The sequence below is a fragment of the Scyliorhinus torazame genome, chromosome 9, assembly GCF_047496885.1.
Source record: "Scyliorhinus torazame isolate Kashiwa2021f chromosome 9, sScyTor2.1, whole genome shotgun sequence".
Taxonomy (NCBI): domain Eukaryota; kingdom Metazoa; phylum Chordata; class Chondrichthyes; order Carcharhiniformes; family Scyliorhinidae; genus Scyliorhinus; species Scyliorhinus torazame.
The window spans coordinates 202228557-202245425 of record NC_092715.1 but is presented as its reverse complement, the minus strand read 5'-3'; the positions used below and the strand labels follow the sequence as shown (position 1 = coordinate 202245425).

The 16869-nt window shown below is 48.9% G+C and overlaps 1 protein-coding gene across 3 annotated transcripts in view; it reads right to left on the bottom strand.

Annotated features, from left to right (window-relative positions):
* Nucleotides 1-16869, bottom strand: part of zcchc7 (zinc finger, CCHC domain containing 7) — a 387489-nt gene that overhangs the window by 114102 nt on the left and 256518 nt on the right. For all 3 annotated transcript variants that reach the window (XM_072516987.1, XM_072516986.1, XM_072516985.1), the window contains exon 5: nucleotides 1533-1703. In XM_072516987.1, the coding sequence (XP_072373088.1) occupies nucleotides 1533-1703 (171 nt within the window). The remainder of the gene's footprint in view (nucleotides 1-1532; nucleotides 1704-16869) is intronic.

The following is a 16869-nucleotide window of genomic DNA, read 5'->3' as shown; positions in this document are numbered from 1 at the left end:
TCAGAATACTTCTTTATGTGCTCAAGAAATTGGAACAGATTTGTTGATTTGCCCTTATATTTTAATGTTGCTTTCTAAAAAGTTAGACTTCATTGTGCCTTATCTTACTTTTATTTTCTATTATTATTCTGTGGACAAAATACTTATATCTGTAACTTTGGCAGGAAGTGTATATTTCACAGCTTCCAATGTTTTTAAACACAGAATATTTATTTTCAATAGTTACATTGCTGCCTCTTATCATGCCTATTCTCTGTATAATTTATCAGGTGTAAATTACAGTTTTGAAAATTAAAATATAGCTTTGTGCATCTGTTGTTTAATTCCTACTTCCCTATTCTCAAATGCGAACATCAAAGAAAATAAAACACTCAATTTTTAACAGGCCCCGACAGCTGACAGAGACTTGAGTGCTCAATAGACAGGGCCCTTGCCACCAGTTCTCATATTTCCACAACAATGAGCAAACACAAAACACCACTAAACGGCCTTTCCTTCTTTCAGCCATCCTTAGACAGTTGTCTGTCTTGTACTAGAGGACCTTTATACAAAATCCTGTTGGGAACAGAACACAGGAAATCTTAACCGACTGTTTAGTGACTTGCAGAAAAAAATCCCAAAATGCATATACATACTCATACACTGCATGTATATGCAACCACAAATGGGTAAATTAACAAAAATCCTACTCTGCCAGGAGGTCTCTGGGAGAAAATGTAGCTGTGATGACTGACAGGGCTTTCAGAAAATATGTTCACAATCACAGACAGTGAAGGCCATGACCTAGATCGTTTAAGAGCTTGTCTTGTCAAATTATCAAAAGCTTCTTCCTTTCTGAATAAAGAGTGACATAAGTGAGTGTCAGGAAACTGCACACTGACAAGTAGAGCATACAATAACAGAATGCACGTCACATACATGCATAACATTGGTACTGGTAATGGCAGGTCCTAATGAGTGAGCGGCTTGCCCAGGAGACTTGGGACCCTGCTGCTATATCCGTTCCACTCAGAAAAAGTCTTGCAGCACTAACTGATCTGTAGCCTGGTACCAGAACTACAATCACAGTAGACAACTTACATTTCTATTTTTACTGCACTCTCTGGTGTTTTGTCAGCTTTGTTTTTGTTAAGGATGCCCTGGTCCATGCTGCAAGTCAGCTCAACACAGCAAGGTCAAGCCCTCTGGAAGTTGCTTTATGGGAAACAGTGAATTTGTTTTACACTTCAGTGCAGTCACACATCTAATCAATCTATACCCATAAAATCTAAATATCCTTAAAAATGTGGTGAGATGTGGCCAGTGTTTGTTTTTTCAAAATGTATCAATGCGAGAGAATAAATTTCTATGTAACCATGCATTTTATATTGCAATTACAAAACAAAAGTACAGCCATAAACACAAAGGAATATATGCAAACCAATTCCTCAGTGAAAGCATTTTGGGAGTTCACAAGTGTATTTGCTCTCCTCATTTTAAATAGCAGTCTTGCCATTGGCATTCTTTGTTTTTCTAATGAATAGAATACTCACATCAGCATAGTGCCCAGTCATCTGACAGCGATGACACTGTTTCTTCCAACATGCCCTTTCAACACAGTTCTGAAACCAGTGCCCAGGCATGTTGCAGTTTGTACAATATCTCTCCGGACAGCATCTCTCGAAGTGACCTCTCACCCCGCACAAACAACAGGCTGGCAATTTCTGCAACGAAAGAGCATTTAACATTTTTAACAAACTGCAGATTATGGAATATTGCCCTGCAACAGATATAATAGGGAGAGAACTGTCATTCAGCATTAGTTTCCTGTAGCTTTTGTTCCAATTACTTAGGGACTGTTCATGAAAATTCAAGCATGATAGGAGAGTAAAAGAAAATCTATAGGCATTGTGATATCGTAATTATAATTTTAAAATATATAAACCTAAATAAAATGTTGCAAACTTGTTGGGTCTAATTTTAAAATACAGGTTCCTTTTAATGCTTCTTTTGTAGTCTGACATGGGTGCTCACCATTTCAATGGTGCTGTCCACTGTTTTGGGTTCAGACAAACTTTCAAATGTTAGGATTAAGCTCTGCTGTTGATCGGCATGGTTATCTCATAAAACCCCATGACAGATATAATATATTATGAAACTGATGTATCTCCCATGCTGTTGCTCATAGTTAGTCAAAGGATATGCCATTCTATAATAACATACACTATAGTACCAGGAAAAATATATTGAATTGAAAATCAGATGAAACAGGTCCAATGGTGCATATGCAATTGATCTTGAAAAGAAAACCAGTTCAAAATCAAAACTGAGTCAGTAAAAGGGGTGCAATTAATTGGAAGACAATTCAAACTATGCAAAGTATATTGAACTAAACATCAGAGGGAAAACTGAGCCACCTGGAACAGCCAGCTTCTCAGAAAACTGAAAATGTATAGAAACACACATGAGCAACATCAGTAAATAAAACTACAGAAATAAGTGAAAAACAACCATTACTTCAAGCTGTTCTTGTCAAATAATTTTTGTATATTCATAAAAGTTGGAAGAAAATAAAAAGGCAACAAAAAGTCCACTTCGTTAAACATGCTGGTACAGAAACCATCGTTATGTGGATTTACACACCATCCATGTTGATAAACCTATTCAATTTGTTGACAATTGGATGAGTTGGAAATAGTAACTCCCAAGGACAAGTGGGCTGGGGGCAGATGCAAAGGTAAAACTTATAAATAGAAGTGGTGGCAGGTGATTAACCTGCTCTCAGAAGGCAGAGTTGAGTATTAACAATTGTTAAGGAATCTGTGTGCTTCCATTTTCATAAGGTAAGTGCCTTTATTGAGCTTCTTGTGGGTCAGGAGGAGCAGCAGTGTTTTCCCCAGGCCCAACAAACCAATTTCCAAGTGATCAACTGACCCTTGTGATACCAGATTCACCCTATGATGTTCAAATCCCAGGGTGATGTTGAATTCACCTCTCTCCACTCTAACCTCTTCGACGTCCTTATTCCTCTTTGTGATGTACATATCACCCCACAAGGTCTGATTCTCTCGGCTCGTGATATCCAGCTAACCCGCGATGCCAGACTTGCCTGACATCTGCTCCCTGGCTGCTTCCCAGCGCGACGATAGTCTGGCGAGAAACCTTTTCAAACAATTTCAAAGACGTCCTGCTATTGAATTTAGCAGGACCTGTAGGAAATTCTTACCAATCTTCCTCATTGCAAGTAAATATTGGGGTCATAGCTCAATGGATCTACTTTATAAATGTAATTTATACAGATGTGAACTAGGCTGCCTCAAATCAAGATGGCTTGGAAAACAATCTTTGGAATATTTCCAAATTGCTGGAACATCTGGAACCTCATGAATTTATGCCCAATGACCTAGTTCCTTAACCAAATAAAAGGATAGAGAAAGAATAGAACAATAATGGAGAGGGGAATAGGTGAGACTTCAAGTCAAAACAGATATGAAAGAGAAATAGAAGGAGGTAAATAGTGGATTTGGAGAACTGGTAATAAAGAGACAGAGAGAAAAAACAAGAAAATCTTTCAAAAGAGCAAGCAGAAGAAAGGATACTGTAACTCAGTTGCATTTGGGAATTACTGTATTTGCCCTTGAGAAGTTAATAAACAAATGGCAGGGTAGGTGTATGAAATATACAACATTCTTGATCCACCAGTTATGGAACCTGTGGCCTCATCCATCATGTTCTGGAACAATGAAATTGCTTTATTAGGAGAATAGGAATTGCTAGACAAACAAAAGACCAAGGATTATCTATTTTGCCTCCTACCATCTTGGTACATATACAATGATGGGGCTTGCTGACTAATTATAGCAATCAGTTGTGATCAATTAGTCGACAATTGATCCAGAAATGGCATTAGGAAAACGCCAGCGGTTGACAGCTTTGGGGACCAGAGATCCAAAGTCACCTTTTTACTCCGAAGCATGTTACACTTCAGGTATCAAATTAGCCTTGTATTCCAAAATATTATTTTCTGAAATAAATCTATCTATTGTAATTTGCCTCAGATCTAGCTTGAGCAAATAAAACACTACTGTGTTTATTACTGGGTCCTGCTCTAGGATCATCCTGGAATGCAAAGAGAATCCCCAGGTTCTTTTCGCTGCAAACGGTTTTCTTAGATCCCTCTCCCCTGTCTTCTCCATCCTGACCTCCAACAAATTTCCTGGACATTTTTGTTAGTAAGACCGAGACGAATCAGCTACCTCTGTCACTTTTCTCTCTTCCCTAAGCCCATCAAACCATCACACCAAATGTCCTCTAAAGTGGGCCCATACTACGCCCACCCTCAAACTCCACTTCCACGCTAACCCCGAAATTGCATCTCTCCAAGTTACTCCTACTCCTCTCTGATTTTGTCCACGATCCACCTCCTGTTCCCTCAACCCTACTTCCATTAACTGGCTGACCATCCAACTTCCTTTATGTGCTGATATTATTAACGCTTCTCTCTCTTCAAGTCCTGTCCCTTGCTCCTTTAAATTTGCTGTCATCATCCGTCTCCTCAAAAAATACAACCCTTGACCCCTTTCCCCATGCAAACTACTGCCCAGCTCCAACCTCCCTTTCCTCCCCAAAGACTTCGAACGTGTTATTGCATCCCAAATCCATGCCCATCTTTCTTAAAATTCCAAGTTTTAATCCCTCCAATCATGTTTCTGCCACTATCACAGTACTAAAATGGTTCTCAAAGTCATAAATGACATTCTACGTGACTGGGACAAAGGTAAACTATCCCTCCTCATCCTTCTCTACCTGCCTGCAACCTTTGACACATTTAATCACACTGCCCTCCTCCAACACCTCCTCACCATCGTCCAAATGGGTAGGACTGCAGTCGTCTAATTCCGTTCTTATTTCTCTAATCATAGCTAGAGAATCACCTGCAACAAATTATTTTCTCACTCCCTCGCCAGTATTTCTGGTGTCTCCCAAGCATTTATCATTGGCCCACTCTTATTCTTCAAACGCACTGCCCCTCAGTGACATCCTCTGAAAAACAGTACCAGTTTTCACAGGTACCAGTTTTCACTTCATCACCACCGTTTCCAACTCCTTCATTGTTGCTAAACTATGTCTGGCATCCAGTTATTGATAAGCAGAACTTTTCTCCAATTAAATATTGGGAAGACTCGAGCCATTGTTTCCAGTCCAAATTCTGTTTCCTCGTCATCAACACCATCTCTCTCCCTGTCAACTGCCTGAGGCCAAACCAGACTGTTCAAGACTTTGGTGTTATATTAGTCCCAGAGATGAATTTCTAACCACATATCCATGCCATCACTCAAAATTGCCTATTTTCACCATGAAAACATTGCCCAACTCCACCTCTGCTTCATCAGCTGCTGAAATCCTCATCTGGCCTTTGTTTAGTCCACGATTGGTTGTTCCAATTCACTCCCAGCAGTCTACCATATTCTACCTTAATTTTCCTTCGAAGAACACTTCTTTCTTTCTCCATCCTGGAGAAAAACTCTTCAAGTAATTTATTACTGCACTTTCAAATTTCTGACTATCTAGCCTTTGACCTACAGTTCTTCCTCAACAACTAGTAATTTATTCATACTCTGTCACCACCCTTAATGCCCTTTACCCCTAACACACCTGAACTTAGTACTCTTTCTCCACAAATTGCTCCCCCTGGTGTTCCTCTCATCTGTGCTCCCTTATGTCCAAAGGACTCAGTTTCGAACATCTTTTTTATTAACAAACAAATTTAATGAGGTATTTTTGGCATTACAAGCAACAACAATATAAAAAGCGTACAAAGAACAATAAACATAGTGCAAACATCGACACCCGTGCCTCCACGACCTGCCCATTTAACCCCCTATTCTACACTACCATAGCCCCCCTCCGCTGACGATTAATTCTCCGCAAAGAAGTCGATGAATGGTTGCCATCTCCGGGCGAACCCTAACACTGATCCTCTTAGGGCGAACTTAATCTTCTCCAGGCCGAGAAAGCTCGCCCTGTCGGTTAACCAGGCCTCCGACTTCGGGGGCTTTGAATCCCTCCAAGCTAATAATACCCGTCTCCGGGCTACCAGGGAAACAAAGGTCAGAACATCTGCCTCTTTCTCCTCCTGGACTCCCGGTTCTTCGACACCCCAAAAATCGCCACCTCTGGACTCACTGCCACCCTTGTTTTCAATACTCTGGACATGACGTCCGCAAACCCCTGCCAACATCCGAGGTTTTGGACACGCCCAGAACGTGTGGACATGGTTCGCTTGTCCGCCCGCACATTTTACACACCTGTCTTCCACCCCAAAGAATCTACTCATCCTGGCCCGGTGCACCACCTTGAATTGGATCAAGCTGAGCTTTGCGCATGTAGCGGTCGCGTTGACTCTGCTCAATGTGTCCGCCCATAAGCCGTCCTCCATCTCTCCCCCAAGCTCCTCCTCCCACTTACGCATCAGCTCCTCGGTCTGCGTCTCCTCTGCCCCCATTAGTTCTTTGTAGATGTCAGAGACACTCCCCTCCCCCACCCATCCCCTAGACACTACCCTATCCTGGATCCCCCTTAGTGGCAGGAGTGGGAAGGATGATACCTGCCTGCGCAGAAAGTCCCGCACCTGTAAATATCTGAAGTCGTTCCCTCTTGCCAACCCAAACCTCTCCTCCAGCGCCCTCAAGCTAGAGAAGCTCCCTTCCAGGAACAGGTCCCCCACCTTCTCAATTCCCGCCCTTCGCCATACTCGAAATCCCCCATCTAGGCTCCCTGGGGCAAACCCGGTGGTTGTCACATATTGGGGACCAGACCGATGTTCCCACTACTCCAACGTACCTCCTCCACTGACCCCAGATCCTCAATGCCACCACCACCGCGGGACTGGTGGAGTATCTCGCCGGCGGCAATGGCAGAGGTGCCGTTATCAACGCCACCAAGCTGGTGCCCCTACATGAAGCTGCCTCCATCCTCTCCCAAACCGACCCCGCCCCCACCACCCGCTTCCTTATCATAGCAATATTTGCCGCCCAGTAGTAATTACTTAAGTTTGGCAGGGCAAGCCCCCCTCCCCTTCGATTCCTCTCGAGCATCCCCTTCTTCACCCGTGGGGACTTACCCACCCAGACAAAGCCCAAAATGATTGTTAATCCTCTTAAAAAAGGACCGCGGGATGAAAATTGGGAGGCATTGGAATACAAATAAAAATCTCGGTAGGGCCGTCATCTTAACCGTCTGCACCTCCCAGCCAGCGACAGCGGTAGCGCATCCCATCTCCAGAACTCGCCCCTCATCTGCTCGACCAACCGGAACAAGTTCAACTTATGCAACCGGCCCCAGTCGCGCGCCACTTGTATCCCCAAGTACCTAAAACTGTCCCCCACTAACCTAAACCGTAGCTCCCCCAGCCGACCCTCCTGACCTCTTGCCTGAACTACAAACATCTCGCTCTTTGTCATATTCAGTTTATATCCCGAAAACCAGCCAAATTCCCCCAAAGTCGCCATGATCTCACCCATCCCTGCCCCTGGATCTGCTACATATAAGAGCAGGTTGTCCACGTACAGCGAGACCCTATGTTCCACTGCCCCCCCCCCCCCAACCAGCCCCTTCCAACGCCATGAAGCTCTCAGAGCAATTGCCAGCGGCTCTATAGCTGACGCAAACAGCAGTGGGGAGAGGGGGCATCCCTGTCTTGTCCCCCGGTGCAGTCTAAAATAGTCCGAGGTTGTCCTATTCGTCCTTACACTAGCCTCCGGGGCCTGGTACAACAGCCTAACCGAGTCAATATAGCCCCTACCGGACTCAAATCGTCCCAACACTTCCCATAGATAGTCCCACTCCATCCGGTCGAACGTTTTCTCCGCATCCATGGCCACCACTACCTCAACCTCCCTACTCTCCGGGAGCATCATGATCACATTGAGCAGCCTTCTTATATTGGCCACCAACTGCCTGCCCTTGACAAACCCGGTTTGATCCTCCATAATCACATCCGGCACACAATCTTCAATGGCACACAATCTTCAATCCTGGAGGCGAAAGCTTTGGCCAGCAGCTTGGCGTCCACATTAAGGAGTGAGATTGGCCTATAAGACCCAGATAGCTCTGGGTTCTTGTCCCGCTTCAATATTAACAAAATAGTGGCCTGCGAGATCGTCAGGGGCAGAATCCCTCTGTCCCTTGCCTCATTGAAAACCTTAACCAGCACCGGCCCTAATATCCCTGAGAATTTCTTGTAGAATTCCACCGGGTACCTGTTCGGCCCCGGGGCTTTACCCGACGGCATTGCCTTCAAGCCCTCAGCTATTTCTTCGGCCCTGATCGGAGCCCCCAGCCCGTCCACCAGCTCCCTGCCCACCCTTGGGAAGGGCAGTCCATCCAAAAAACGCCTCATCCCCTCGGGCCGCGTGGGGGGTTCCGATCGATAGAGTCTGCTGTAAAAGTCCCTAAACGCCCTGTTTAGCCCAGCCGAGTCCCTTACCAGATTCCCATCCCCATCAACCACCTTTTCTATTTCCCTGGCTGCCTCCCTCTTCCTAAGCTGCTGTGCCAGCATTCTGCTGGCCTTCTCCCCATGTTCATAAAACGCCCCCCCGCGCCTTTCTAAGCTGCTCCACTGCCTTGTCCGTGGACAACACCCCAAACTCAGCCTGCAGCCTCCGATGTTCCCTTAACAGTTCCACCCGCATACCTCCTATCTATCTGTAGGATCTCCTTTACCAGTCGGTCCGTCTCTGCCCTATCCGCCCTGTCCCTATGAGCCCGGATCGAAATCAGCTCCCCTCTCACCACTGCTTTCAGTGCCTCCCAGACCACCACTGCTGAGACTTCCCCCGTGTCGTTGACCTGCAGGTAGTTCTGCATGCACTTCCTCAGCCTCTTGCACACCGCCTCGTCCGCCAACAAGCCCACGTCCAATCTCCATTGCGGGCGCTGGAAGCTCTCCTCACTAACCTGCAGTTCCACCCAATGTGGGGCATGATCCGAAATAGTGATGGCCGAGTACCCCGTGTCCACCACCCCTGCCAGCAAATCCCTGCTCAAAATGAAAAAAATCAATCCGGGAGTAAACCTTATGCACACGCGAATAAAAATAATACTTGCTCCCTGTCGGCTGCCTAAACCTCCATGGGTCGATCCCCCCCCATCTGCTCCATGCACCCTATCAGTTCCTTTGCCATTGCTGGCACCCTCCCCTTTTTCGAACACGACCAGTCAAAGCCGGGGTCAATGACTGTATTAAAATCCCCTCCCATCACCAACTTGTGCGAGTCCAGGTCAGGTATCTTCCCCAGTGCCCTCTTTATGAATTCTACATCGTCCCAGTTTGTCGCGTACACGTTAACCAAGACTACCTTCCTCTCCTCCAGCTTACCGCTCACCATGACATACCAGCCCCCCGCTCGTCCAAGACTGGAAGGTGCGTAACCCAAAAACACGCCGGGTAAAGCAGCCCAAGACTGCCCACCTGGAATTGCACCCACTTATTGATTAAAATCGCCACCCCTCTAGTCTTGGTGGCCAGCCCCGAATTACAGACCTGACTGACCCAACCCTTGCTTAGCCTAACTTGATCCGCTACTTGCAGGTGTATCTCCTGCAACATCACCATGTCCGCCTGCAGAGCCCTCATGTGCGCGAACACTCATGCCCTCTTGACCGGCCCATTCAACCCTCTAACATTCCAGGTGATCAGCCTAGTTGGGAGGCACCGTGCCCCCCCCCCCCCCCCCCCCCCCCCACCCGCCGATCAGCCATCCCCTTTCCTGGGCCCGCCCCCAGCCCATGCGCCGCTCCTCCATCGGCCCACCTCCTGGCAGCCCCCGCCTCCGACCTCCTCTCTGTCCCAAAACCTAAGTCCCTCCCTCGGTCAGCAGAATACCTCCCCCCTCCCCCCTCCTAGCAACACCACCTTGTAACCTAACCCCACCCTAAATTGAACATATACAAACCCCCCACTGTGCTTCCGTAGACTAGCTCACCCAGCTAGCCTGGTGACCCTCGCCTCTGGCGCCAAGAAGTCTCCCACCTATTGTTCCCCATCTTCACCCAAACTTGAAAGCAGAAGAAAAACAACAGTCAAAACAAATACACATCACTCAGAAAGGTTACAACTTAAAACCAAAAAGTTCTCAGTTCTGCGCCAGCCCCTTCTTCTTGGCAAAGTCCATCGCGTCTTCGGGCGACTCAAAATAATGGTGCTGGTCCTCGTGCGTAACCCAAAAACGCGCCGGGTAAAGCAGCCCAAATTTCACCTTATTCTTAACCAGGATCTCCTTCACTTGTGAGAGTTTGGCTCAAGATAGAATCGGAGCTCGTACGTTGAAGTGACTTGGTGTTCGATTGGTCATTTCATCCGGACTGAGAATAGTGAATTCTCACTTGCCTGAAACCTGCCCTCCTTCTGGCCACCTCCATACTCACGTCCTGATAGACCCGCAGTATGCTATTGTCCCATTTGCAGCTCCTAGTATGCTTGGCCCACTGGAGAACACACTCCTTATCCAAAAATCTGTGGAACCGGAACACCATCGCCCTTGGGGGGGTCCCCCGGCAGTGGCTTCCACGACATCGCCCTGTACGCCCTGTCCACCTCCAACGGTCGGGGAAAAAACCCCTCCCCCAGAAGCTTCTGGAACATACTCACCATAAACCTGCCAGCATCAGCCCCCTCAGGGAGACCGACAATTCTTAAGTTCTGCCGGTGAGCTCTGTTCTCCAAATCTTCCACCATCTCCAGCAGCCTCTTTTGCTGATCCTCCAGCATCCCTACTTCTAGTTCGACCACCGTTTGGTGCTCCTCCTGGTCCGCCAGCGCTTTCTCCAACTTCTGAATCATCCGATCCTGGGCATCCAGTTTGTGCTCCAGCCGCTCGATCGACTCCTTTATCGGGTCAAGACAGTCTAGTTTCTGTCTGGCAAAGCCCTCTTGGATGACTTGCATCAGCTCCTCCGTCGATGGCTGGGCCATTGCAGCAGGGGTCCGAACATCAGCCATGTTGTCTTCAGCCATAACCTCCATCCAGCCCTTGCTTATCTTTTTATTTCTTCCTTTTCGGTCCCTTGGGGTTCTCCGTTTCATGCACCACTGTGTGGGTCCAGAGCCTAATTGTCTGCGCCTTCAAAGCCAAAACTCAAAACCACGAAAAGTTGGGGGAAAAGGTCCAAAAGTCCAGCCAGAGCGGGAGCCACCCAATGTGCGACTTACTCCCTCATAGCCGCCACCGGACGTTCAATTTTGAACATCTTTAAGCAATCAACTAGTTCAGCCATTTATCGCTGGTCTGTCTGGACCACAAAGTATTATTGGGCAATGTTCTTCACCACTAAAGCGGTGAACGATTCAAAGGTTATCCAAGAATGCAATGGCACACCCCACCTTCTTTTATCTACTACTGACCATCTTTTTAGACCATCCTCACCTCTGGACAGCAAGTGTGAGGAGATCATGGACTTTCATGTCACAAAGACCATCCACTCGGCTGCCTTAGCTGCTTCTCTTCATTCCCCAAGCCCTTTCTGGCAAACTTTCCCAAAGCTTCCTCACTGCCCTAGTCCGGAATTCACATCTTCTAGATTCTATCCTGTTTCCTGCAATATTCTCTTTGATCTTATGTTGTACATAAGACCCACCTTCAATCCTATTTCAACTAAATCAATTACTTCTCAACATCCCATACCAGGCCACATGCTAGCCAATATCGTTAACTTGCCTTAAGTACAGTCTCCCACTCCTTTTACAAATCTGTCATCCCTTCTCTCCTCAAAAAAAAAAACCATTGAACCTTAATACCTGCAAACTACCACCTCATTTCCAACTTCCCTTTGTTTTCCAAAATCTTTGAATGTGTTGTCACTTCCCAAATCTGCGCTCATCTTCCACATATCTCCCTGTTAAAATCCCTCCAATCAAGTTTCCAACCCACCCACTGCAACAGTGCTCGTTAAAGTCATGAATGACATTTTGTGACTTGATAAATGATCTCTTCACATACCTCTTGTCCCGTATAGTTTACCATACTGCTGACCAAACCATCCTCCTCCTCCAATGCCTTTCTTCTGTCAACCAAAAACCGTCCTAACTTGGCTCCATTCCTATATATCTAATTGTAGTCAGAGAATTGACTGCAATGTTCTCTTCCCACTATTGTTCTGTTGCTTTTGACGTTCCCTGGGGATATATTGCGAGGCCCCTTTGTATTTTTCATCCCTTAGTTGTATCATCCAAAAATAGAATATCAGATTCCATACATAAGCTGACAACACGAAGTTCTATCTCACATCCACCTCGGTGGAAGCCTCAACTATCTCAGATTTGTTAAATTGCTGTCTCAACATCCAAAATTAGATCGGCGGAAATTTCCTCGAACTAAATATCAGGAAGATATTCAGTTCAAGGTGGTCCACAGGGCACATATTACCGTGGCCAGGATGAGTAGGTTTTTTGGAGGGGTGGAGGATAGGTGTGGGCTGCGCGCGGGTGGGCCCGTGAATCATGCCATGTTTTGGGCCTGTTCGAAGCTGGAGGTATTCTGGCAGGGGTTTGCTGACGTTATGTCCGAGGTGTTGAGGGTGACGGTGGTCCCAAGTCCAGAAGTGGCAATCTGTGGAGTGTCAAAAGACCCGGGAGTCCAGGGGGCGAAAGAGGCTGATGTCGTGGCCTTTGCCTCCCTGGTAGCCAGGAGACGGATCTTATTGAAGTGGCGGGACTCTGGGCCGCCGAAACCGGGGGTTTAGGTGAGCGGCCTCGCAGAATTCCTCAGGCTGGAAAAGATTAATTTTGCCTTGAGAGCATCTGTGGAGGGGTTTGCCCGGAGATGGCAGCCATTCATCGACTACTCTGCTTGCTTTTTGATATGCTTCTGTTTGATGTATATATATATATAAATGCCTCAATAAATTTTTTTTTAAATATCAGGAAGACTGAAGACACTGCCATTTGTCCCTGCCGCAAATTTTGTTCACTGTCCATCACTTTCAACCATTAGCTGTTTGCAATCTTGATGCTATTTTTGAATCCGCATGTGTTTCGAATTCAGATCAGTGCCATCAGAGACTGCCCAAATTTTTTGTTCAAGGTCAGAATCCTTATTTCGAACCCTAATCATCAACAAGAATACGCACTTATCTGATTTTTCAGGGCAGTCTTTCGATGGAGGATCCTACAGAATTGATTCAGTGCAGGAAACCTTGACAGGGACCGCAGAGAGAATCCATCCAGAAACCATGTCCCCTTTTTAAGTTACTAGCTGCCATATTCTGAAATTAAAGAATTTATGTATCCCAAAGCTTCTGTGAAAAGCTATGGAGTGAAGGTGGGTAAAAGGGAGTAGGGAGGCTGAGGCGGTGGGGAGGCTGAGGCGGGGGGCAGGCTGAGGCGGGGGGCAGGCTGAGGCGGGAAGCAGGCTGAGGCGGGGGGCAGGCTGAGGCGGGGGGCAGGCTGAGGCGGGGGGCAGGCTGAGGCGGGGGGCAGGCTGAGGCGGGGGGCAGGCTGAGGCGGGGGGCAGGCTGAGGCGGGGAGCAGGCTGAGGCGGGGGGCAGGCTGAGGCGGGGGCAGGCTGAGGCGGGAAGCAGGCTGAGGCGGGGGGCAGGCTGAGGCGGGGGGCAGGCTGAGGCGGGGGGCAGGCTGAGGCGGGGGGCAGGCTGAGGCGGGGGGCAGGCTGAGGCGGGGGGCAGGCTGAGGCGGGGGGCAGGCTGAGGCGGGGGGCAGGCTGAGGCGGTGGGGAGGCTGAGGCGGGGGGCAGGCTGAGGCGGGGGGCAGGCTGAGGCGGGGGGCAGGCTGAGGCGGGGGGCAGGCTGAGGCGGGGGGCAGGCTGAGGCGGGGGGCAGGCTGAGGCGGGGGGCAGGCTGAGGCGGGGGGCAGGCTGAGGCGGGGGGCAGGCTGAGGCGGGGGGCAGGCTGAGGCGGGGGGCAGGCTGAGGCGGGGGGCAGGCTGAGGCGGGGGGCAGGCTGAGGCGGGGGGCAGGCTGAGGCGGGGGGCAGGCTGAGGCGGGGGACAGGCTCAGGCGGGGGACAGGCTCAGGCGGGGGACAGGCTCAGGCGGGGGACAGGCTCAGGCGGGGGACAGGCTCAGGCGGGGGGCAGGCTGAGGCGGGGGGCAGGCTGAGGCGGGGGGCAGGCTGAGGCGGGGGGGAGGCTGAGGCGGGGGGCAGGCTGAGGCGGTGGGGAGGCTGAGGCGGGGGGGAGGCTGAGGCGGGGTGGGAGGCTGAGGCGGTGGGGAGGCTGAGGTGCTGGGGAGGCTGAGGCGGTGGGAGGCTGAGGCGGTGGGGAGGCTGAGGCGGTGGGGAGGCTGAGGCGGTGGGGAGGCTGAGGCGGTGGGGAGGCTGAGGCGGTGGGGAGGCTGAGGCGGTGGGGAGGCTGAGGCGGTGGGGAGGCTGAGGCGGTGGGAAGGCTGAGGCGGTGGGGAGGCTGAGGCGGTGGGGATGCTGAGGCGGTGGGGAGGCTGAGGCGGTGGGGAGGCTGAGGCGGTGGGGAGGCTGAGGCGGTGGGGAGGCTGAGGCGGTGGGGAGGCTGAGGTGGTGGGGAGGCTGAGGCGGTGGGGAGGCTGAGGCGGTGGGGAGGCTGAGGCGGTGGGGAGGCTGAGGCGGTGGGGAGGCTGAGGCGGTGGGGAGGCTGAGGCGGTGGGGAGGCTGAGGCAGTGGGGGATGGACTCGGGTGAGGGATGGACTAGGGTGGGTAAGGTAAGAAGGTAGAGTGTCAGCTGGGTAGGCTGATAGGTGAGGAGGATGACAGCATTGCAGATGGGTAAGATGGCAGGAAGATAGATGGGATGAGAGGGTAGGTGGTTTTGGGGCAGTCAGGCAGGATGGGAGGGGGACGGGGGCTGGGCGGGCTACTGGTGGGGTTGGGTCAGGCCAGGCGAGGCGACGGGGTAGTCAGGTGCAGGGGTCTAGTTCGGTCAGGTTAGAATGGGGATACAGGGGGTTGGGTTGGTGGGGGCTGGTCAGGTTGGCTGAGGGTCTGGGGTCAGTGTCTGTGATTGGAAATCAGTAGTAGTTACCCAGGAGTTGGATCAGGATTTTTCTGTCCAACATTTTCCGGGTAACTATCCAGATAAGTCAGAATTGTCTGAAGTCTCTGACTCTAACTCAGAGTTGGAGACTTTTCAATGAGGGTCCTATGGAGCAGGGGATTTCCCATCGGAAGTTCAAAATTCCTGTGCAATTTCCACAGAATCCCCTCATATGGGACTTTTGAGGGATCCCTTGGCACATCTTCCCGGGTACGTCCAGTCTCCAACCATCTGGAGATCGGAAGATGTGGGCCCATATGATAATAAATTGGAGCAAACTATTTAGCCCATTGAGCCTGCTCTGCCATTCAATGAGATCATGGCGAATTGGATTGTGGCCTCCTGTCCCCCTTAACCCTAGACTTCCTTGTAGATCAAAAATCTGTCTAACTCAACCTTGAACATATTCAATGACCCAGCTTCCCATTGCAATCTGGAAAATTCCAAACAACCCTCTGACAGAAGAAATTCCTTCTCATCTCCATCTTAAATGGGAGATCCCTTATTCTTAATCTGTGCCCCCAGGTTCTCGATTCAGCCACAAAGGGAAACATTCCCTCTGCATCAACCTTATCAAGCCCCTCTGAACAAGAGTCATGCACACTCAAAACGTTAACTCTGTTTCTCTCTCCACAGATGCTGCTAGACCTGCTTGGTTTTACCAGCATTTTACAGATGAACATAAGAACTAGAAGCAGGAGTAGGCCATCTGGCCCCTCGAGCCTGCTCCACCATTCAATGAGATCATGGCTGATCTTTTGTGGACTCAGCTCCACTTTGCAGCCCGAACACCATAACCCTTAATCCCTTTATTCTTCAAAAAACTATCTATTTTTATCTTAAAAACATTTACTGAAGGAGCCTCTACTACTTCACTGGGCAAGGAATTCCATAGGTTCACAACCCTTTGGGTGAAGAAGTTCCTCCTAAGCTCAGTCCTAAATCTACTTCCCCTTATTTTGAGGCTATGCCCCCTAGTTCTGCTTTCACCCGCCAGTGGAAACAACCTGCCCGCATCTATCCTATCTATTCCCTTCATAATTTTATATGTTTCTATAAGATCCCCCCCTCATCCTTCTAAATTCCAACGAGTACAGTCCCAGTCTACTCAACGTCTCCTCGTAATCCAACCCCTTCAGCTCTGGGATTAACCTAGTGAATCTCCTCTGCACACCCTCCAGTGCCAGTACGTCCTTTCTCAAGTAAGGAGACCAAAACGGAATACAATACTCCAGGTGTGGCCTCACTAACACCTTATACAATTGCAGCATAACCCCCCTAGTCTTAAACTCCATCCCTCTAGCAATGAAGGACAAAATTCCATTCGCCTTCTTAATCACATGTTGCACCTGTAAACCAACTTTTTGCGACTCATGCACTAGCACACCCAGGTCTCTCTGCACAGCAGCATGTTTTAATATTTTATCATTTAAATAATAATCCCTTTTGCTGTTATTCCTACCAAAATGGATAACCTCACATTTGCCAACATTGTATTCCATCTGCCAGACCCTAGCCCATTCACTTAGTCTATCCAAATCCCTCTGCAGACTTCCAGTATCCTCTGCACTTTTTGCTTCACCATTCATCTTAGTGTCGTCTGCAAACTTGGACACATTGCCCTTGGTCCCCAACTCCAAATCATCTATGTAAATTGTGAACAGTTGTGGGCCCAACACTGATCCCTGAGGGACACCACTAATTACTGATTGCCAACCAGAGAAACACCCATTAATCCCCACTCTTTGCTTTCTATTAATTAACCAATCCCCTATCCATGCTACTACTTTCCCCTTAATGCCATGCATCTTTATCTTATGCAGCAACCTTTTGCGTGGCACCTTGTCAAAGGCTTTCTGGAAATCCAGATA